General features: G+C 41.0%; 1 protein-coding gene across 2 annotated transcripts in view; it reads right to left on the bottom strand.

Annotated features, from left to right (window-relative positions):
• Positions 1-24,358, bottom strand: part of sdk1b (sidekick cell adhesion molecule 1b) — a 276,239-nt gene that overhangs the window by 141,994 nt on the left and 109,887 nt on the right. For both annotated transcript variants that reach the window (XM_061679905.1, XM_061679907.1), the window contains exon 6: positions 3,656-3,789. In XM_061679905.1, the coding sequence (XP_061535889.1) occupies positions 3,656-3,789 (134 nt within the window). The remainder of the gene's footprint in view (positions 1-3,655; positions 3,790-24,358) is intronic.

Below are 24,358 nucleotides of genomic sequence, written 5' to 3'. Positions count from 1 at the left end.
TTCTTCATTTTTGTTCCAATATGCACCAAAATGTAATGCATTATTGCTCTGCCCTATGTCAGCCTCATAGTCAAGAGCGGGAGTGTGCGGTAGATTGAATAAATTTGCACAATGCTATAAATGTGGACTCTAACGACCAATCATGATAACGCTTGTTAATGATATTGTATTTGCCTCAGTTTGAAAATGGCTTCACGCACATCTGACCATGGCGTTGCCAACCATTTTCTAAGCAGCCCCAAGATGGTTTTAAAAAAGCAGTTCATCCACATCAAACAGTCACCCATCCACCCTGCTTTCCGCATTGCTCGTAAAGTACTTCGGGAAATGCTAAGCTAACTTGCGTCGCACGAGCTGTGGCTGAGTAGCTATCGCCTCTGTGGGGGCAAATAATCTACACCACCGACAAGAATTGCTAATCGCTAGAGGAGGACGAGGAGTAGCTGCATGTGACACACCAAGCAAGAAGCGATAACAGAAGACGACGAAGAAGTCATGCTAAGCACTAAACTAATGTGAAATGTTAAGTGGAGCAGCGAAACACCAGAATAAATGCCAAGGTGGTCCGGTACACTTTAATCAGAAGTCTAGCTCGAACCGCGTTACAGCAGAGCGCAACAAACTATGAACAGCAAAGAGAGAAAATAATAGAACAGCTAGGCACACACGACACGTCCAAAAACCAGAAATGAATCAGTACGTTATAGCATTTCAGCCAGGAAGAGGAGCCTTTGAGGTTAAAAGTATATTAATACAAAGATGAATATTAAATACTGCATCAGCAATCAGTTGTTTGCGTTCATTCACACTACTTTGCACCATAGAGTGCTAAATTTAGTTTTGAGATCTGCACAATAAATGGTCATAAAGATACATTACTAAATCTGTTTGTTGTTGTTGTTTTTTTTTTTAAATCAATTTCACTTTGCTCAGGAACTATATAACCCATTCAGAAATATTTCCATTATGATTTTTACACTTCTGTTTAGTTTTAGGCCATATCACCCTCGTTTTTCTATTCAAATATCAGTTCAGGCGTTAAACAAAAAAGGTTATTTGTTTTTAATTGAACATGAAACAACTGAAAATCCCTGATATTTCAAATCTAGGCTCAGCTAGAGAATATGAAACACTACATTTCATTTTAATATTTAATTGGTCACGTTTACAAAGCTACATTACCATTTGAGCTGCCACAATCAGTCCGGAACACTACCACGATCCATCAGCTGATCCACGAGCCACATCATATTATGGACAAACGTGTTTGAAGCGTTATTGTAATCGGCTTCGTGCCTTACGTCTGGCTTGCATTTCACTGCAGTCAGAACTATTTTATGCTCGATCTGTTTTACGATAACTGTAATGACTTTCTGGTACCACACCCCCCAAACAAGACATATACGCACGTAGTTCCTCGCATATCTTTGTAAAATGATGAAAAGAAGAAAGAAAATAACTGATGGATGTTACGCTGCACATTTATTACTCATCTGCAGAGTTTCATGGAAATCGGTCGTGTGGTTTTCGCGCATTCTGGCTTAAAGTAGCTAACCGACTAAATTAAAAAAAAGCCACCAACTACCAGGGATGAAAACTATTCCTCATGCATTTGCACGTTTGCTCTTTCCTGAGGTTATAATTAGTTATGATGGTATGGTGATGACATAGTAAAGGCGGTACCCGGTTTAGGACGGTACAGTCATACAGTGGTTCTACGGTGTAAGAATACCCTGTCACGCAGCACAAGAAGGCATAATCAGTTTAGACCGCACTTAATGTTTTTCACTTTATTATTTTATGTTTATGCCCTAGAAGTGTTTTTCTTACAAATATTTATTTGAATTCTGACTATACTAGTGCGCTAACCGTAGGTTGGTGAGAGACTATGGCGCGTTCCAACCTACGTAACAAATTGGGAAATGGTACTTTGTCGTAAACCAAGGACCCATTGTATAAGTTATAGATTACTAGTAATTTATCAAGTGACTTTATATCCTGCTCAGTCATGTAACAAATTGGGTGGTTGAAATGGAATTTGTTAATGTAAGTCAAACCGGTTCAACACTGCCGGAAACCTGTTGTACTGAATGATATTAGCTCAGACCTCCCACCATCCAATTTCATTTCTCATTACATTTCGGTAAAAAAAAAAAAAAAAAAAAAAAATTTGCCCGTTTTCCAAATTCCTTCCTTAACCCTTCCTCTCTCAATACCAATAACAACAGCAGCTAACATGCTTGTTTTATAGCAAAGGATATTTCCTAGAGGAAAGTTTAATGTGGGAAAACACAAGCTGATAAAAACACACAAAAGAGCAAACTGACATTTTACGACCCAAGTCCTATCAGTAAAGTCTAACCACGCTCCCCTTACCATTTCTTAGAAAGCACCCTGGGGAACGCTCCATGCTGACAGCTGTAACAAGTTGTGTGTGCGTGTGTGTGTGTCAGTGCATATATGTGACAAAGGATGCCAAAGGATACAACCCCGTAAAGAAAATCTAATTAAAAGCCTATACAGCCACAAGGGACAGAGCACTACCTGCCTCTCTCACTGTCGCTCGTTCTCTCCAGTGAACGTCTCAGCTGAAGGAGTTGGTCGACGGTGTAGTCTATCATCTCACTCCCACAGCGATAAAGACGGATGTTAGGGGTAACCGGGGTGATAGAATAATTCCGGGAACGTCATTAAAAGATGGGGCTCCGGCGAGGCCAATTTCATCCCGTAATTACGGTGGAGCCTCGCCCCAAAAGTGGTACCATTTGGAGTTGAAACAACATTTTCAAGAGAGGCTCAAAACCTGTCAACACGTGCTGTGCAGGGGTCTCCAAACTACGTGACGGCAGCCATTTGAGGCCCACCGTCTGTTTTTTTTTTTTTTTCTTTTTTGCGGGCCGCCAGACACAAAATTAACAATTGATAAAATCTGTTTTGTTTGCCTGCTACATTGGGTGGCAAGGTCAGAGAAGAGAAAAAGAAGCAATTCGTTCTCATGTCTCAGTTCCTTGTTTTCCACCAATCGCACATCATTCGGTAAGATGTGCCTGAAATTTGCAATTGTTTGCTCCACCTTTTCATCCATCTCAAGGTTAGCTTAGTACAGATTTCTCTCATTTTGGTTCTGAATGTGGAGATGGGATTCTGCTGCTGCTCAGCACAGGGGCGGATCTATCAGCCAAAAATCTTTTTAGCTGTTTTTTGTTGTTTTTTTTCATTAGATGGTGTTCAATTGGATGGTGCTCAACTCTTATAATGTGTGACGTCAGGAGCATTTCAGTATTTAAGTCAAGTTTCTTTTCCTATATTGTATGTATGTTAATGTTCAAACATTATAATGGCTTACAATAACATTAAATATAGGCTTTAGGTATAAAACCTCTGTCTCGTTTTTAATGAACAGTTCAGCTGTTCACGCAAATGTAATTTAAGGTTGGTCAATGGCAGTGGTACTTTGAGAGCTACAGGTTTTTTTTTTTGGTTGTACGTTTGAGGGGTTTAGAGTCTATAATGAACCTAATTTGGAATGAGGGAAGACAGCAAATGGATTGAGTTGTGCTATCCAACTGATACCCAAACACACCAATGAACAATGCATTGAATGTTTCAAAATGAAAGAAGAAAACCTTTCTTTGATTCGCCCCCCCACCCTTACCCGAGATGCTCAAGTAGATGGCAGGACTCGTCACGTTATCGCCCGTCATTTCATTCACGGCCTCCACGTGGTAACGTCCCGCATCTGCGGTGGTCGTTGCCAGGACGACCAGCTGATTATCCAAGGCGATGGCGCTGCAAGAGACACGCATAGAGGTGGTTACAAAACAAACAAAATTCAGGAAGGTACATTGTTCAATCTAAGACCCTGGAGAGGAGAGAGTATTTGGCACATTCCAAAATCACAAGGAGCAAAGCAACAATTGAATGCGAGCGTCAGACAGGGAGGCGGATTAGCCAGCCTATTTCTGACAGCCATTGTTTTTGTGTGTAGTCGTGCGTTTGTCCTGCTTATCCGTAGTCATTTCCCCTGCAAACTAGCTCCAATCACTAGCGCTGGCAAAGGATCATCTCCGCGGAATTTATTTTTCAGAAGTGCTTCTTACAAGCTGTTACACAAACATGTTGAGGGACTGAGAAGTTGGATATATTTTATACCGTGTTTAAACCCGTTGTTCTGGGAAGGGGGTGCTGCTACTCCGGAAGCGCAGGTTGATGGTTTATTTATGCTACTTGTGTTTTTCAGGCTGACAGCGACTAGAAACCCCAATATGTTTTGGGAAAAACATGAGTTGTAGCGGTAAGACACGATCAATATGAGAAAAGGCAGAAGAAAGCATATTAAAGCCTGATGGCTGTCTTATTTATTCTGTGTCTACTATACTCTGTGGTCTGATGCGTACGACCCTGAGAGATGCACTCAGGATTTTAGGCCATATTAAAAAGGCATAAAGTGGGATAAGATATGCAATGTGTATAAAAGTGAATATTGTGGGTATAGACAATTTCTTGAAGAAAAGTACATCTGTAGGCAAGGGTTAGAGACACTGTGCGTGCAACAAAAAAAATGACTGTACGGCAGATTTTTTCACAATTGAAAAGAGAAAAAAAGCACAAAAAAGGCATATTCAACCTTTGCCAGCTAGAATTAATAGCATAGCGTGTGTAACAGAAGCTCATTAACAAACAGTTAAAATGTAATTAATCTATCAGTTGGCCATGGCATCTATAAATGGTCGATTTCGTAATTTCTCCAGCAAGGGATTGAAAAATTTCAAAAGAAGGTGTGAGGGTCTGTGATAATCTTCATTACCATGCGAAGGGCACTAGATATACAGTATGTCAGAAAGCCTCTGGTGATCTCCACAGATCTCCTGACGGCACTCCGCCGAGGTGTAGCGTAGCTGTTAGGGCCGCTGTTATTACAGCTCCCATACCAAGAGGTAGCGGTAGAAGTGGCCTCACAATATGTCAAAAACACTCTCGACTGCGCCTCTTTAGAAGGATGATGGAATGTGTTAAGAGGGAGCGATTCCTCTGAAAGTGCAATCTCGGCTGGAACTAGTCTTAGGAGGCGACTCTATTAAAATATATACTTTCCACTTGTCCATGTTTTCACTTATGCCTTTCACCCTTCTTCTGCTTATTAGTTGTTTCGTCGTGTATTAAGTATTTATATTTCCAATGATGTTGTTTCTGTTGAATCAGTGATGGAGCCTGATGTACCAGTGCTACAAAACTAGTCAAACACGATTTATTAGTGCTTCCGCTATAACTTTTTAAGATTATTATTATTTTTTTTTTTTTTACTGTATACAGCAGGGGTGTCAAATGCATTTTTATCATGGGCCACATTGTAGTTATGTTTTACCCGGGAAAACCGTTATGACTGTGAACCCATATAAATTAAATGTATGGTCGCCTTATGACAACATCCATCCATCCAACCATTTTCTTTACCGCTTCTCCTCACTATGGTCGCGGGCTGCTGGAGCCTATGCCACCTATCTCCGGGCGAGAGGCGGGGTACACCCTGAACCGGTCGCCAGCCAATCGCACGGCACATAGAAACAAACAACCATTCACACTCACATTCACACCTACGGGCAATTTAGAGTCTTCAGTCAACCTACCACGCATGTTTTGGGGATGTGGGAGGAAATCGGAGCACCCGGAGAAAACCCACCCAGGCAAGGGGAGAACATGAAAACTCCACACAGGCGGGGGTGAGATTTGCACCCCGGTCCCCAGAACTGTGAGGCAGACGTGCTAACCAGTCGTTCACCGCGCTGGCTGACAACATATAGTGTCATAAAATATTTACAAAAATGTGAAGGGTGCACTCACTATTGTGAGATATTTAAGCTGCAAAGGAAAAGGACTTATAGACCCCATGCAGAATACTTACCGTAATTTCTCATATATAATGCAAATTTTTTTTCCCCAAGAAAATTTGTGAAAAGTCAATAGTGCGCATTATACATAAGTATAGGGGAAAATGGGAAAAAAACCTTCCCATTTATAAATGTATGCCACCATCTAGAGGTTATGAAAAAGTTGTACACTTTCATTCTGGTATGCCACCGGCACCTAGAGGTTATGAAAAGGTTGTTCACTTTCATTCAGGTATGCCACTGCCACCTAAAGGTTATAAAAAAGGTGTATCCTACACTTTCATTCCAATATGACATATGACTGCATATATGTACAATTGTGCTCATAAGTTTACATACCCAGGCAGAATGGGTGAAATATTATTTTGTATTTATTTTATTTTTAAATACGACTGATGACTGAACAACAACCATCATGAATTTCTTTATGATTATGTTTTGTTTAATGATAATGCTTCTCTGAAATGCCTGACAGTTTAATTTGTATCCCATTAAAATAAAATTAAATGTGTTTCGGCTGGCCCTGCATGTTTTCTTTAAAGAATTGTACCCATCTTACAAATTCCGCCTGGGTAATCAAACATATGAGCACAACTGTGTGTTTTCTAATTTACTAAATAAAAGTAGGGATGTGAATTGCAATATAAGAGCAAGTAAATAAAGAGAAAGTATGACGTGTTCAAATAAAGTGCTTAACTTCAGAATAGTTATTTGAAAAAACTAACGAAATACAGATAATATATACATAGGTATAAGGGTTTTCCAGAATTTTGAGGGGTGCGCATTACACACGAGAAATTATGGTAAATCAACTTTGTCTTTGTCTCGGGAGTTGATCTTTGCAAGTTAGTGTTGGAAAGTGAACAAGGTTCTAATCCTCCAAAAAGTGAAGCAGAAGAGCAGCGATGAGCAGAGAGGATCTCATCGGTCAATAAAGAGCTTTTTGACATACACTCCGACCAACACACACTCGCTTACAGAATATCTCAGGTCTAATTTTATTCCGAGTGATTTCCCAGGAGGGTGCAGACAAGAGCCGAAGACTCAACGCGTTGCCTGGTCGTCTGCTTGTGCACGGCGCTCTGTTTTAACCTCTCACATGTTCTCTCTAGGCAAGTCAAAGCATGCGCAGAATCTGTAACATCACTGTAAGGGTCTGTAATGCAATTTGCAGCTTCTAAGCCCATTAATTGCGCCGGCCAGCCCATTTCATTTCAACTGTTTTATTCAGCAGATGCCGATTAATAGACAAGTACGGCGCTCTCTTCGTCTTGTCTGTCATGTGCAAGGTTGGCGGTTTGAGAGAATTTGGGCAGATGAAGTTAATAACATTCAAAAACAGAATAGCTCAGCGTGGGGCTCTAAGAATGCAGCAAGGCCAATTAAGATAGAACATTAACATCTTCACATTTGTAGAGTTAAAAAGAACGTGTTCATTTTCAGTGGTTTTTCTTCCCCCCTCATTTGCATTTTTCCGTTTAAATGTGCCATTTGCACGTGAAATTACTGACGATGACACGGGCTGATGTTTGCGGTGATTCGCCTCGCTCGTTTGTTTCAAACTGGGAGGTCTCAGGCTTGATTTCCCATTAAATGAACACATGGAGCGCTCTTATCGGAAGAAACCCGGCAGAAAATAAATGAAATGTGCCAATGTGTGTCTGCAGTAGCTCCAGCAGTAGAGATTAGAGTGCCTCAATTTATTGGATTTTTTTCCCCAAAAAAATAATAACAGAATTCCTCTAGCTGGAAGGCAGTTATACACTTTCTCAGAACATATATAAATATATATATATATATATATATATATATATATGAACGGGCACAGTGGTAGACTGGTTAGCACGTCCTGAGTGGAGTTTGCATGCTCTCCCCGTGCCTGCTTGGGTTTTCCCCGGGCACTCCGGTTTCCTCCCACATCCCAAGACAGGTAGGTTGATTGAAGACTCTAAATTGCCCGTAAGTGTGAATGTGAGTACGAATGGTTATTTGTTTATATGTGCCCTGCGGTTGGCTGGCGACCAGTTCAGGGTGTACCCCACCTCTCACCCGAAGATAGGTGGGATAGGCTCCGACATGCTATATATATAGATCTTGATCACACAGACCAAATTAAACGTGTAAGTAAAGGTACCACTGTACGTATATAATACAATAACAGTATTGACTTAGAGTGCGGTTGGCATTGATGAAACATACAGTGACGTTTACCTACAGTGGAGTATTCAGTCGATATGAACCGTTAAAAAGCAATCACAGTCCAACACAGGGTTTATTCACAGCCACTGTGGAACACACCAAAGCAAACGTTCGCTCCTAACGGCAGCGAGGAGCACTGAATGCTGCTCGCTGTGTCAGTCCAGAGCGGGAAGTTGTGTATTTGCGTCCCACCGATGTGTGGAAGCGTGTCTGCCCGCTAAAATTTTGGAAGAAAATCTGCCAAAATAAAGCTTCCCTAAGCCCTGATTGCCACAAGCCTAACTGTGGTCCACATAACATGCTTTAAAGAGGCGGCACACTGCCTATCGGGGGTGCAGAAAGATGGCGGGCACGGCTGCAGTCTGCTCCCCCAACCTTAGACATTTCACACGTGCACGTCTAAATAAATAGAGAAAATTCACAAGTGTTGAAGGAAATTAGTTTCTTTGCAAAAGACCAATGTGGCTTTGGCTTGAAGACCATCCATCCATCCATCCGTTTTCAACACCACTTATCCTGGTTATGGAGCCTATCCCAGCTGACTTCGGGCGAAAGGCTGACTAAACCCTGAACTGGTCGCCAGTCAGTCACAGGGCACATATAGACACTGACAACCGATCGCACTCACATTCACACCGTCACTGAGTGTGAACTGAACCCACGCTGCCTGCACCCAAGTCAGGCGAGTGTACCACTACACCATCTGTGACTGGCTTGGAGACGTTATAGATCATTACCAGAGAAATTAGAAAGGATGACTGAGAGGTACATTGGCAGCAACAATGCAGGAAATTCTGTTTCCTTTTTGTTGACTGCAATAAATCACAGTAAGTCGCTCGCATTATTTGTTTGGCAAAGGTTTTACACCGAATACACTTTCTGATGCAACCCACCTGTTTTTATCTGTGCTTGGCACCAGCAGTGTCTTGGAATCAAAACCGCACCGTCTGCATTAAAGGCAGCAGCATGTATCATTATGCTACCAGAGTATGTAACATTAGGAGATAGAAGCAATCTCCTGTATATTTTCAAGAAAAGGGTGGTAAAGTTTTTTTTTTTGGTTTTTTTTGAGAAAATGTTTCATTTTATTGGTTATTTTTTTCTCTCATAGTCGTTTTTTCAAGACATGAATTGCAAGATGACAAAGATGTACCAAAAAAAAAAAAAAAAAAAAAACACTAATATGATGAGAATGGGCGGCACGTCTGAGCATCTGCCTCACAGTTCTGAGGACCGGGGACCAATCCCCGGCCCCGGCTGTATGAAGTTTGCATGTTTGCATGTTTCTCCGGGCACCGCGGTTTCCTCCCACATCCCAAAAACATGCATGGTAGATTAATTGACAACTCTAAATTGCCCGTAGGTGTGAATGTGAGTGCGAATGATTTTTGTTTGTTTATGTGTGCCCTGAGATTGGCTGGCAACCAGTTCAGGGTGTACCCCGCCTCCTGCCCGATGATAGCTGGGATAGGCTCCGGCACGCCCGCGACCCTCGTGAGGAGAAGCGGCTCAGAAAATGGATGGATGGATGGTTAATGAGAATGAAGGAAAAAAGCGAACAAATGTGTCTTTTGCTTTTTTTGTGTGCTGCAACTACCACAGAGGTGCAATTAAAAATGTACATTTCATAGTCAATCTCATCAATCTGATGCATAAAGGTTTACCTTCAGGTGTAGTCCGCCAAAGATAAAGGCAACATGTAGCATATTTTTTCTACAACAGTATTAAACTGTCTAGCTAAGCAAACAGTGACAATAGGAACACAGCCAGTAGGTTGTGACATTCTGCTGCCAGTCGCTCTGCGCTGACTGCTTTAGTGATTTTCCACGCACAGCTTAAATGGCGCTATTGTTAAAACAGCCTAAGGTATGAAGATTTGTCTTCTAGTTTTTGTTTCTACAACATATTTACAGAGTACTCTTTAATCCTCTCGCTGTGCCTCGAACAATTATCATGGAAGAACTTTTGTTTTAAGTTCCAACCCGCAAAACAAAAAAAGAACGTGGGCGAGGAAGCCTCAAACTGTTGCATCAGTGATTCTTGTTCAAACAAGAGATATTTATTCAATAATCTCAATATGCTTTTGTTATGAATTATTCATTCAGATGATGGTAACATACACCCAAAATACAAGGTGTCCCCAAAAAAATCATTTCATAGTCCTAATAACCTAAATGAATGTTAGTTTAAGTTGTATTTCACTGGCACTGAAGAGGCAAAGCGAATGCAATAAAAAATACACTGTATAAACTGGAAAGCAGATTTGGACATGGCACAAAAACAATGAAAGAGGAAGGGAAAAGGGGAAAAACTCTCACCGTGTGAATATGTTGTTGGAGTATCAATAAAAGATTTTGATTTTCAACATTAAATTGATGTAAAAGTGTTTACATGTGGTATATGAGTATCTGAGATGTATTATGCGTATATTGTAGCAGAGCTGTGGCATATAACGATATGTATCGTAGTACCATATACAGTAAAAACGTCTACAATAAAACCCTCTAGTATTTATATTGTTATTTTAGATTTCACACCCTGCTACTGAAGGAATGCTGTAGTTTGTTTTCCTCTGGCCACTGAAATTTATTTGGCCACTGGATGTAATATTTGGGTTATATTTTATTTTATTTTTATTACGAGGTATGCCAAAAAAATTCCAGGTCATTTGCATAGGACACGCAGTTACTCGGATGCTCATATTTCAAATGAAGTCACATTTTTCGGACACTCTCTATATTAACATAAATCTTGCTTTACAATACAATAAACAAAAAATCAAGTGAGCCTGTCTTATACTAGAACAACAATAAAAGACTCCAACTGTCAGTATGACATGACCGCTGCTGCTTGTTCAAAATGAATCCATCAACCACTTAAGAAAGCAATATTTCCGCAGGTCTTATAGCGCATACTAAACCAAAGGGCGAAAAACAACAATTGCACATCTCAATAATGAGCCTGCTGGAGCTCAACCAAATGAGAAGAAATAATAGAAGCGGGCTGCCAACACATTAAAAATGTGCATCAACTATTTAGAAGCCGCGGAGGCTGTCGACTTGGATCCGGGCCTTTTACAATGATAACAGGGAAGCATGCATGCTCGTTGAACTCGCTAATTGGGGAATACGGAGCTACACAATGAGGTTATGAAGCGCGTGACTTATTGTTATTCAGTGCCTTCCCATTTCCACTGGCTGTTCATTAGCTGCTATAACAGGACGGCAAAATTTTATTGTATATTTTGCGACAAAAAGACACGTTACAATAATATTTTTTTTTTGGTGTGTTACAGGAAAAATTGCTTTTTTTTTTAAAAATAAAGTCATGAAATTTATTTATTTTTTAAATTATTATTGTAACATTACAGGGATAATGCTATGGGAAGTTGTAATAGTCCTCGAAAAAAAAGAAGTAATTTTCTTTTAATAAATCCTATTCAGGAAGATGTTTACCCGTTAAACATTACAATTTTAGTCTCCTAAAAATTCTGACTTTTGTTCTTAATACTACTTTGTATTTGAACCAAATACTCTACATCTAAAACAATCAGGCATTTCAATCAATTTGGGCCCCAAGCCATGTTAATATATCCAAGTCCTCCGTTTACATCTTAGTTCTGCTTCATAAATCTTGATTTTTTTTTTAAATTCTCCCCAGCCTTAGAAATATAGGCAATATATGAGACTGCAAATGAGAGCAATAAATGGGAGGGAGAAGAGGTGAAAACAAGAAATATGGTAAAGGTTACAGCAGTAATGAACCCTGATGTGTTTGTGGGATATTTTAACAGCCCCCTTCACTGAGTCAGAAAACATTTTACTGCCTTCTCCCCCCCTACACACTCTGCAGCTTTGTGACTTATAATTAATGCACTGTCTAAATCACCGCCTTTCTTCCTCAATCACCTTTAAAGTTCATTCAAACTTCCACAAGGCCACAGAGTGGGTGACCTCGGCACCGTGGCTCAGCGAGATAACGCCGACAATAAAAAGCACACAGGTACGACTTCCTAATGCGCGCACACGCATTGTGCTTTTCAATGGCAAGTGCCGTGATTTTTTTTTTTTTTTTAAAGAAATAAGAAAATAAGTCATAATGGAAGCAATCCATAAAAATTCAACAAACAACAGATTGAATACCTGAAATGTTTACTTTACTATTCCCAGTTGCAGTTTGAGTTTTAAGTGGACTTCACACCGTGGACCTGGTAGTTACGAGTTGTGAGTCAACTGTTTATGTTCTTCTCATCTTGTAAAGATTGGTGGCAAGCATGCAAACAAAACACTACACGCTTCCACAAAGCATTGCATCCATATTTTACGATGACAACTAAAAATTAATGCTATGCGGCGAATCCTTAAAAAAATGATTTTCAAAATTTAGGAGCACGCTTTGCCCACATTAGATTCCGTAGGCAAAAAAAGCTTGGTAATGTCTAATGTCAGCTGTCTAGTTCTTCGTTGCGGCGCTTATTTGGGCGAAGTCCCCTCGTAGGAGTTCGAGCTCTGGCATTTGCCCAAAATCGCGGTATTCAGGACCCAGGTTGGGTCCTTGAGACTTTTTCGTATATCCTGAGCTGCTAGACGTGTCAAATCTTTACCATGATTTGTAACCCTATTTTGAAAGCCTACATAGACTTGAAACCCCAATTTCAAACCATAACCCAGGTTTCAAAACCTAACTTGACCTAACTAGCCCAGGCTTGAATATAGGGATATAGGGTAGGTGTCCTACGTACACAGGCCTCATTCTTAACCAGTCAACCACATGAATCATAATGCGTCTGGAAAGAACAGCACCTTGACCAAAACAAATAATTATTATTATTAATTAATAGTTGCACACCACTGCGAACTACAACCACAATAATAAACATTATATTTACGTAAATGGATATGAAAGTGTCAAATTTCGATACCTTGCTCTTGCATTGTATCCCATTAGCTTGTAGATGTTGTGGCCAGTGAGAGTACAGTATCGGGGCCCTGGACAGCACAGAGTGAAAAGGCGAAGGAGGGCAGGCGGTGAAAAGGTGAACGGAAGGCAGGAGGTGAGGAGATCAGGAGACCAGTAAACACACAAAAAGGAGACTTTTCTCTCCACCCGCTGTATGTTCTGCAAACGTAGCTCCATGACTAGCCTCCTTTCTGCCTCTCCGACTCATCAGAGGACGTTCACAAAGGCGACACAGAAAAAGATTTGTGTTTCAAAGCTGTACGTTAACCTTGGGAGAAAATAAAAAATAAATATCGGACACAAGCATTAAATCAGATTTGGGGATTTAAGTACAGTCGACGTGACTTTCTCACTATGCTGCTTAAATGAACCTAAATATTGTATGTGGGCTGAAGCATCTTCACGGCTCTAGTCGACTGTTTTTATCAGATTCTAGCTCATATGTGACCGTAAAAACAAACGTAGAAGACATTAAGGCCAACTCTCTGTGTTTCCAGCTTTTACAACTTCACTAAGTGATTGTCAGTGCACACGACTGAAGAAAATAGCTCTGCGTGCACAAGGATGGCTATTGAATCCTCGTAACAAATGAGCCCAGAGGGCTAAATAACCAAATTAGATTAAGAAAATGAAGAAAATAGGTCTTTTAATCCAACAAGCCCTATTGCAATTTTCGTTAAGAGTCAGACATTCATCTCCAAGGCCTCGTCGTTATTCCCTCACCTGCCCGAGAGTGTGCTTCATCTCAGGAGTCATGAAGCGCTTTGGCTTGTTCGTAGAAACTATTCAATATCTTCCTCGATAGATGAAGTTATCAGACTGCCTTTCCACCAGATCGCAACGAATATGAGGCTAAAGCATGTGGACGATCTCAAGAAAACATGTCAGCCTGTCAGGCAGTCCAAATCAGCAAATGGAGCTGACGGTGCACTCAGATAGAGGGAAAGGAGAGTAAATCAATGAGGGTCCGGTAGAATTCACACAGTGACACGTTGACAGCATCTGTTTCACCTGAGGGGCACTTTAACGGCCTCTCTCAAAGCACGGACGGCCTTGCATTAAGTAAACACTGTGCATGTAGATCCATACAGCAGGTTGTTTGGAAGGAGAGCGAAGGCCCATTAACATGTCACTCACTGAGCTACTTGAGTGCATATCTTCGAGCAGGTTTCAAAATTAGCTCATATCGCTGCCAGGGAAGTTCATTTACTCAACTGCCCAGAGTACAAAGCATCTTTAGCGGCAAGGTGTAGGCCGGGGGAGGCCTTTATTTGACAACATGCATCCATCCATTTTGGATAGAGCTTGCCTTCATTAGGATTGCAGGTAAATTCAAGCCTCTCCTCGCTGAACTTATTAGCCTAGCCCAGGGGTGTCAAACTCATTTTTGTCACGGGCCACATCGTAGTTATGACTTCCCTCGGAGGGCCGCTACGACTGTGAACCCATATAAATGAAAGATTACGACATATATTCTAATTACATAAAGTATACACAACACATTGATGAATAACGAGTTTCAAAATCAGAAGCCTATTAAAACATGTTTTTCAACTATTACATTTCTTTTCAAAGGGGGACTGGTAACAAAAAAATGCTTGCAAATATCTCAGTGGTATTACACCAGAACACAATGAGCAATTTTGATTCGCTATCGCGGGCCACATAAAGTGATGTGGTGGGACGGATCTGGGCCCCGGGCCACCAGTTTGACAATTGTGGCCTAGCCTATCTGGCTTTATTACGAACACCAAACCTCATAGCGTCGTTAGTCCCATCATCTTCTCGAACAACAAGAGTTTTTAAGTGATACACTCGCCACCGCGCTAATCGTAAATCAATGCAAAGGAAACAAGCACTCTGCCCACAGGCGAAAACATTTTCATCTACATTACACTGTAACCTCACACCCACACATGCGCACACTTGAGCATATGCTCACTCTTAAAAAAAAAAAAAAGAAAAGCCTGCAGCTACATTTTCAAGTCAATACATCGTTCGCATTGACCCTATCTTTCGGTACAAACCACACAGTCGGATGTTTGTTTTAACTTTTTGGAAGTTTTGTTTTGACAGAGTAAGCTATGTAAATAGTGATTTATAGATGGATTTATATTTATAGTGGTAGATTTTGGACCATATACTGTACAGAATACACAATTGAAAAAAATGATGCCCCAACATAAACCCCTCTCGCCTGAAACAAACAATTTTCGCAACCATAGGGCGCACCGTATTTAAAAGGCGCAGTCTCAGTTACGGGGTCTATTCCTGTATTTAACACATACATAAGGCTATGTAAATAGTGTGACAAAAAAAGACAGTGGATTCAGCAAAGAAGAAGAACATAACACTGTACATATAGATCAGCAATGGAGAAAATAAAATGTTTCCACAAAAAGCATGCTTCAATTTACAATTTTTTGTTGACCAACCAATGAACTGCACCGGAGACATTTAAAAAAGGATTTTGCACTTTAGCGTGCATGCAATTTCCACCATGGAAAATTTGGGAGAGCACCACACGTACACGTTACGTTTGAAGTGATGGAATTGTAAGTGTTACTGGAATACAAGCAAACACAAGACTTTTTGGATAAGCCCCCTAAATGCCAACTCAAATGATGTGTGAATTGGAAGTAACTGCCCCTCCTGCATAACATTGCATTTGGCCCGGCACAGCACACTCTAAAAACTGCTCTGAAAGAGGCCACCACCAATTGTCAAAGGTGATATGATGGCATGACTCCTTCTTGTGACTGGCCTAAGAGCATAGATGATATGTCACGATAATCTTTGTTTCTGCCATTTAAAAAATGAGCAGAAAAGATCAGTTTTCCTTGTTGCCTGTCATTTTGTCTGTGCCACCCTCGTCATGGTTACGCACAGCAGTGCGACTTGCGATGCATTGCAGATGCTAAATTGATCTATTTGCATGCACTCCTCCTAGAACACACAAAATTAACTGTGCGGCAATTTTGTGTGTTCCTGGATCCGCACGATTGTAGGTCAGCTTCCACTGTTTAAGTAAACAATCGAGTTTTCACCCATTTTTGCACGTGCAAACGTGTACTAGCTAGTGTGTATTAGCAAATCAGGCCCTAAATTGCCCATAGGAGTGAATGTGAGTGTGAATGGTTGTTTGTCTATATGTGCCCTACGATTGACTGACGGCCAGTGCAGGGTGTGTGCAGGGGTCGCCTCTCGCCAACAGTCAGCTGGGATAAGCTCCAGATCACCCGTAATCTTAATGACAACGAGCGATATAGAAAATGGATTTATGTAGTCACTATGGCATCACATTCCCCAGAATTATAACAGTATGCCTGGTTGACATCATCCATGAAACAGGAAGCAGCCTACTAACCAACAAACAGATGGCCGAACAAACAAGCGGCTTGTGTTAACAGTTCGACCATGGTGATCCAAGACTTTCTGTGACTTTCTGGTCACAGGAATACAACCTTATTCCATGGTTTTGTTATGTGTTTGTGTACTTCTAAGTTAAGTGGGATGACAACAACAGCAGAAGTACATGCTAAACAGGTAATAAAAGTGTAGTGTGCCACCTGCTCTGCATAAAAAAAAACTCCCAGCTTGGAACTCCACCCACTCGGGCAAAGTTACGCTAGAAGCCCAAGTGCAAAACAGCGAGCTAAATCAGTGCGAGCATCAGCGTGTGCAGTGTGTTCTGTGTAAGAGGGGTTGTTGTCTTTCTACTCTCCTGTAACTCACTGCTAAGGAAACTGGAGGAGAAGACTGCATCTGAAAATTGGATACAAAAAGCCTTCCAACTAGAGAAACAAGACAAGAGTCCACACAAACAGTGCCAAAAGAGTAAATCAACAGAATAAATGTATGACCTTTTACTTATTGATCCAGGTCTCTGCTCATGAGATTTTGGACCATATACTGTACAGAATAAACAATTGAAAAAAATGATGCCCCATCATAAACCCCTCTCACCTGAAACAAACACAGAGTACCCTATTTTCGCGACCATAGGACGCACCGTATTAAAAGGCGCAGTCTCAGTTACGGGGTCTATTTCTGTATTTAACACATACATAAGGCGCACCGTATTATTGGGCGCAGACATGGTAAAACATACGCTAGCGTAAAACATACGGTAGCATGCATGCACGCTAAAATATACACTAGCATGCATGCTAGCGTATGTTTTTAAAAAGGCAGCGGGAGCAAAACTGAGTTCAGTTGTACTTTAGTGAAGTATTTAACAATGTACTCACGTTATCTTTTGATGAACCCTCATCCACAAATCCATCAAAGTCCTCATCTTCTGTATCCTTTTTTCACGCTCTCAGCAATAATGGTAAGTACAGCATCTTATTTTTTTATTTTAATGTATTTTAGTTTCTTTATACGAAGTGTTAACCTTGCCTGCTACGGTCACCTGACCGTGGTCGGGAGACGCAGGGGTTAACTCCCTTCTCTTGTTGCATAGCTGAGCTGGGTGGCGGCGACAATAAAGGCACGAAGCACCGATTTGCTGCTTGAATGGCTTTATTAGCTCCTCTGCGCATTCAACATCAACGGGTCCTCCGCTAATCCTTACTCTTCCCCGGTCGCCGTCACTACACTTGCTTGCTACTGTACACACTTGCACCGGCGCGCACTCCTTCCTCCTTCACAGTCCCGCCGGACGACGGCTGCGCAGTCCCGTCTCACTCACACGTCAACGCACACGCCCACACACACTGAGCTTGCTGTCACAATCACGTGGAACAATACCCGTAACAGAAGTATTTCGCCGTAAATTTCGACTTACGCGGAAATTTGTGTTACGTCGCCAGCGTAGGAACGGAACTTGTTCGTAAATTGAGGACTGCCTGTAGATCATAATATACTGCTGAACAGCTTGGAAACGTGGTTTGAACTAAATGGAATAGGAAATTAGTAATTTCATAAACATTGGAAGTGTTCAAGCTCATTGAATGCCAATGACCTATGGTGTTCCTCAAGGGTCAGTTCTTGGAACCCTCCTGTTCAGCCTGTATATGCTACCCTTGGGACAAATTCTTCAGAACCTTAATGTTGACTATCTTAGCTATACAGATGACAGACAGTTATATCTCGCAATGTCTCCAGATGACTGCAGTTCAATTGAGGTGTTGTGTCACTGTCTAAAACAGATCAGCTTGTAGCAAACGCGAGTGATCATGATCATCATCATGATCCCATCTTCAGTCTTGTTCCTCTCATCTACTAACAGCTTCAAAGAATGTGCAAAATGAGCGGATAAAACTCTTCACCTCCTATATGCGAAATGTCAATGTAAAGGGAGCGATTTTATATATTTTTTAGAAAAGAAGATATTTAGTTCCTTACATTCTACTATTAGCAAAGATGTGTTGTTTGGTTGAGGATGTTCCACAATGCCATAACAGAAGAGCCATCGACAGAGGAGCTTTAGAGAACAGATGTTTGTGTCGCCTTCATTCACTGAATGATTTGTTTAGTTTTATTAACGTCGTCCTTCATGCGCTAAACAGCCTTCGTACTAAAAGCACATTTTCCATCAGCCACCCACCACCACGTCTAACTCACACGCGATCGATCGCTCGCGTTCTCTGTTGCGTCGATAGGTTAAGAACTCTCTCCGATGATACATGTGTCCGTGTGTGTGCGTGGGTGCACGTGAAGAGTCAAGAGAGTCTGTGAGAGATGCCAGCGTGGTAGGCAACTAAAAGTCTGATTAGTGGATAATTAAAGGAGGTTTCTGTCTTTCGAATGTTTAATGACTTTATAGACAGGTAGGACGTGCACACGCGGTTACATGCTTGCACACGCACACACATGCTGGGAGGTGTTGTTTCAGGCCTTAATGGGGCTATAATGATTTTTGAAATGATGGAGGATGCAAGCAGAGATAAATGAGCAAAGACAAGAAAATTGAGAGCGGTGGAGGAAGAGAGAAAGAAGACAAACACGCTAAGAATGAATCACCGTCCATGCCACAAAGTGGACACGCGCACAAGCACGGATTTTTCTTTCAGACTTTGAGTGATTGGCTCAGAACGGAGCAGCTGCTCCCTGGCAGGCAGAAGTAGAGGAGCACGAAAATCATTAAAGCAGGATTCCACTTAAAGACAGGTAGACACAAAAAAAACTTTTAAGAGAGAATTGCTCGTTGAACTGACTTCCCATTTGAATTTTCATTAGAATGCTTTGTCTGTGTGTTTGCCAACCTTTCAAACTTTTGAGAACGTTTAAGTCATCTCTTCTACAGCAAAAGGAATCATGTCTTGAAAGAGGGCGATAAATGCATTAGCATTATTCATAAACGAGCCTGCTAATGTGTTATGTGTCTCAGCGCAGACGAGGGGATACTATTTTCATAGCCGCGTGTTTACACCTCGCATTAGCATATGTTTTTCCACATCTGCATGTTTAATATTGAGGCCATGGGTCCTATTAAGAGCAAAGGGTGATCTACTGGCGCTTGTTATGATGTATGTGTCTGTGTACTAACGCAGGAATGCAATTAAACAAGGTTACTGTCATTCAAAGATGCTAGAAAAACTCTGAAGTACCTATCGCTATACAGTGGAGCATACAGTAGCCTTTATTGGACATAAACCAGAAATTTCTGGGGAAAATACACCTTGGCTTGTTGTTTTTGTTTTATCGTTTTGTGTGTTTTTTTTTTTTTGGGGGGGGGGGTGGGGGGGGGGGTGCCACCACAGAAGAGTGACCAGGAATTTACTTTACTTTCTATTTTACATACCTATAGCGTAGCGGTTTGTCTAGGCTGCTGACTATAATATACTGTACCTAATGAGAATAACAGAATGTAGAATGGAATATTCAACTAACTGTTTTAACAATGTGAAGAAACTTAACTAACAATTTATTATGCTATGTGTTATTGGAACTGATTAACTTCTTTTTACATTTCCATGACAGTTCAGTGTTACAGTGATACTTAAAACACTGCCTGTACAGTTATGAAGGTTTTGAATTATTTCCTTGGGTAAAATTGCTTTAAAATTTGACCAATGTCCCAGAACAGACAGTGTTCCAAGTTGATGGTTTCTGAATTTGGAAACATTTGCCACATCTCTGTCTCACGGCGTTTAAGGGATTCTTTGTTCCCATTCTTCCGCCCTCCTCCCATCTGAAAGTCCCTCGAACGCACAATGCAATGCAAGCTCCAGTCATCGGGGAGCGTCATTAGGTATAGCCTCAGGGTCAATCGTCTCACCATTTCCTGCTTTTAAGAAAAGTTGTTTTACCTCTGCTGTTTAACAATAAATATCAGCAAATTTGGAACACAGTCGCACAGGAAGCAAAAGTCTCGGCTGTATCCCAAAACTGGATTTTAAAGAAATAAATCTGCCTGAAATGACGGCGTCATCCGCAACGCATCCAACCAATACAGCCTGGAGAAAACCCACGCAAGCACGGGGAGAACACACAAAAGCTACACAGGATGGCCCAAAGCAAAAGATTCTAACCCAGAACCTCTTTACTTTGAGGTAGACATGCTATTGGCATGTTAACTAACCACTTGCTCACCGAGCTGCTCTTCAGAAAATGTTATTTAACTTAACTAATGTTTCTTAACCTAATTGAAAAATATTTTCCTTCACTATGTGTCAGCACGTGCAGACCAGGACATGTCTCCATGCCAACGATACACAGACAGCCTGAAAAAAAGGTCCCAAAGTCAAAATGGGTTATATCTAAAATGTTGGCGCCTTAAGTATTTATTGCTTTTGTGTTCATTTTTATATTTGTTATTCCACCGGACCAATTCACGTGGCTTGTGTTTGGGCAGTGGCATCAGGGTCGCTGGAAGCAGAGCGTGCAACGACAGTCAGTAGCGCATGTGTACTGGATTATCAATTTCGTTTGGCTGTGTGCGTCAATGACAAAGTGAGTAGCAGCACACAAGTGCCTTGTGATCAGTATACATTACTTATTGCACCGTTATTAGAGTGTTTGATGTGATGTTTAGTAGTCAAAGTTAAACATATCCATCGCTACGAAAGATACTTCTGCCACCGGATGTGGTACACGTTGTCTTTCAGAATAAAAGCATTATACAGGAAGTGATATGTTAACTGTGTAAATGTTGCTATTCAGGACAAGCGCTATAAAAGATAAATGGATGGCTCTTTTCCACGTGGTTGCTTACCTCCCCGCTTTCATATGGCCCAAGACTGGTCAGCAATGAGCAACAACAAATTGCTTTCGGAATGAAAACCACAATTTTTCAATTCCTCCACACTACACACGGACAATGAATAATATTACTTGAAAATGCAATTAACCCCGCCATGCAGTCACAGCGGTAAAATAAAAAATTTAACACGTCGTCTGATTTTCTTTTACTGCAAAATGCATGAAAAATAAGGTACAGGCGGAACAAATTCGGAATGTGGAACAAATCGCTGACAAAATGTATTTTGTCAGTGATTTAGCGATTTAGACCACACAAACTTGTGGGCATACGTTGAAAGATGGGACGAAATGTCTTGGTGAATGATTTAAGACTCCTGAATTTACATTTTACATGAACACAAATGCAGCAACCCCAGAAGAAATAAACACCTCTCTGTAATAGATGCCTCATTTTTCAGTCGACAGACTCAACCAGACACGGTAATTATCTGAGTCCTGAGTTAGACGCTATTGTTCACGCTTAGACGTTACAGATTTAAACTGCTGAGCCTATTTCAACGCTGATCAAAAACAGTAGGAAAACGTCATCTGAATGCTTCAGCACAACAAATTTGATCGAGCAGCTGAAGATTGTACACGAGTCGCATGCCACCCGTCCATATAGCTGGGACAGTGAGAAAGTTAGAGTAAGCATGTCATTAACAGTATTTATTAAAGTAATTTAATGGCAATAAAGTAATTTAATTACAGAAAGTTAGCACCCATTATTTCTGTCAGTTGTAAACTTATGTCAGCGGCCAATCCTTGAATGCCCCCTAGAGGTCATTGGTGTTTTAACTTTTCTCTAAAATGCTAGAGAATAATTTGAGCTGGGCGGGCTCCAGCACACCCGCGACCCTTGCGGAGGAAAAGCTGTACAGAAAATGGATGGATACAGGATACAGTACACAAGTATATACAATAAATGAACAAGTCATGTAAATAGACACATTCCTCCATCTTGTGATCGGATCAGTGATCGGTTATCGTTTTTTTTAAACTTGCTGATCGGTGATCGGCCCCAGAAATCCTGATCGTGTAAAGCCTAATATGAACAATAAAATACTGGTGACATTGTTTGTACAAATAAAACCTATGAGTGTTACTGCATGAAGTTAAAAGTTATAAACTGCTGTGATGAGATACAGTTATCATTAGTTTGCACAAATATAATGAGGTGAGTAACAGCGTTTTCTATTATTACAAGCTTGTTGTTGGCTATCTACAGACATACAGCATTTGCTCTATTATCAGTATTTTCTGTTTCATTTGTCAGCAAATAGACACATTACACACCATATGGAAAATGGTTCCTGCCATAGGGCTCCGCCAGTGACCTGAACTAGAAGGAAGTGCTTGGTCTCTTTTTGCAGAATGCGGAAGTTGGTTGCATGTAACCCTTATTTGGGGAATTAGAGTGGATAGAACAACATTAGAATAGGATCCTTTGTGGGAATGACGTGCCTTGCTTAAGAGCACTTCAAGTATGAATACAGGGGGAAATTCACATCCCTAAAATTGAGCTTGGAAAATGTTCTCCTTTTCTCACAGGATGTATTTGCAAAGTATGGCAATGACAGCTTAGAAAGCAGGTGAAAAATAATAAATACATAAAACTGAGGCTTGTGCGTATTTGAAAGGCAGAACTATATCATAATCACAGGACCCTTGACTATTGTTATCTATTGTTTCAGCGCCCACACCCCCAAAGCGCGTATCCATCTGAAGTGTCACAAAGGTGACGTTGTTTTCCACTCTGGCATGTCAGTGGGAGCCCACGCAATAGGCGCAATTAAGTTGACTATATTTAGGTCAGACTGCGTTGCAAAACGAAGAGAACTACAGGGGGCAGGAAGATTTATTGACAGTTATTTTAGACGCGAGATTGAACAGGGAATAACGGAGCAAGGGCGGAAAAATAAACATTTATTTAAAAGATGAGAGGGACAATAAAAGTGGAAATGGACAAGTTTACAATAGAGAGCGTTTATTCAGGTCTTTGGCACCGCGTTTGCGGAGCAAAGGGAGTCATTCAATTATAGAGGAAATAGATGGAGAAAGAAGAGGGAGGAGAGCAAAGTGAGTGGTGAGGGGAAATTATAAAATCATCAAGATGAGGCAGACATCCAAAAATCATTTAGCTTCTATAGGGATGGGCATTTGAACCAATTACTTGACAATTGTGTGGAACTGATCGTATTTTGTACGTTGTACTTCATCCATGCACACCTCCGTAATGGCAGCCTTATTTTGATCAGTATGACACTGCGGTGGAAACAGGAGTTCAGAGCAGTCGGCAAGAGCTTCTTCCAACATTACAGGCTTAGGGAAACTGCATAAAGCGAAAATAAATGTCTTGTAAATTTGACACACCACAGAGAAGAGTGTTGTTAACAACCCTGCCAAATATGAATTATTAAAACATTTCAAGTATGCCAAATGAGGTGTAAAAACACCTCTTCGCTTGGGAATTGAAATAACGACATCAAGCTTTTCTGTAAGTTGTGGCATCCAGGAAGAGGCATCTCGCTAGTTAATTGCACACTGTAGTGAGGCGTAGCAATAATAACAAAGTAACACGCAATTGTGTCAGATAACCGCTGATGCGAACAAAGGCACTCAAGTTTTTCCAGAGTGGGGAGGGGTGACTCATGCCGGATGCCCAAGTGCCTCACTGGGCGCTGTTTTAGCCATGCCCCAAAAAATCTGAAGAACTGAAATGGTGGGAAAAAAATGATATAGCCCCACAATTCATTACAACATAGTTCTAAGTGTTTGGACGTTTTTTCCAGCAATGATCTTCAAACATGTATAATGTATCAAAGCCCTTTACAAGAAGAAACTGTACTGGTAGTTTTTTTACCATGTACCAGTGATTTGTTTTTAAAGGTGCGGTACTTTGCCAAACTAGTATTTGGGATTTAATATTGTCTGTATAGTGCCTCAATAAATAAGTGAAATATGAATTAAAATCGTCCACGCATTCCTGAGTTCCAAACGTTTTTCTGCCGAGAGGCCTGAAATCCGGTCATTTGAATTTCTCAAGCTTATCTACATCACTAGCGAAGATCTCCGCCTAACTCTCTGCTCCCGAGCCAGCGCTGTCAGCATAAACACAAGAAGAG

The sequence above is a fragment of the Phycodurus eques genome, chromosome 6, assembly GCF_024500275.1.
Source record: "Phycodurus eques isolate BA_2022a chromosome 6, UOR_Pequ_1.1, whole genome shotgun sequence".
Lineage (NCBI taxonomy): Eukaryota > Metazoa > Chordata > Actinopteri > Syngnathiformes > Syngnathidae > Phycodurus > Phycodurus eques.
Note: the sequence above shows the minus strand (reverse complement) of the source record. Positions and strands in the feature narration are given on the sequence as shown.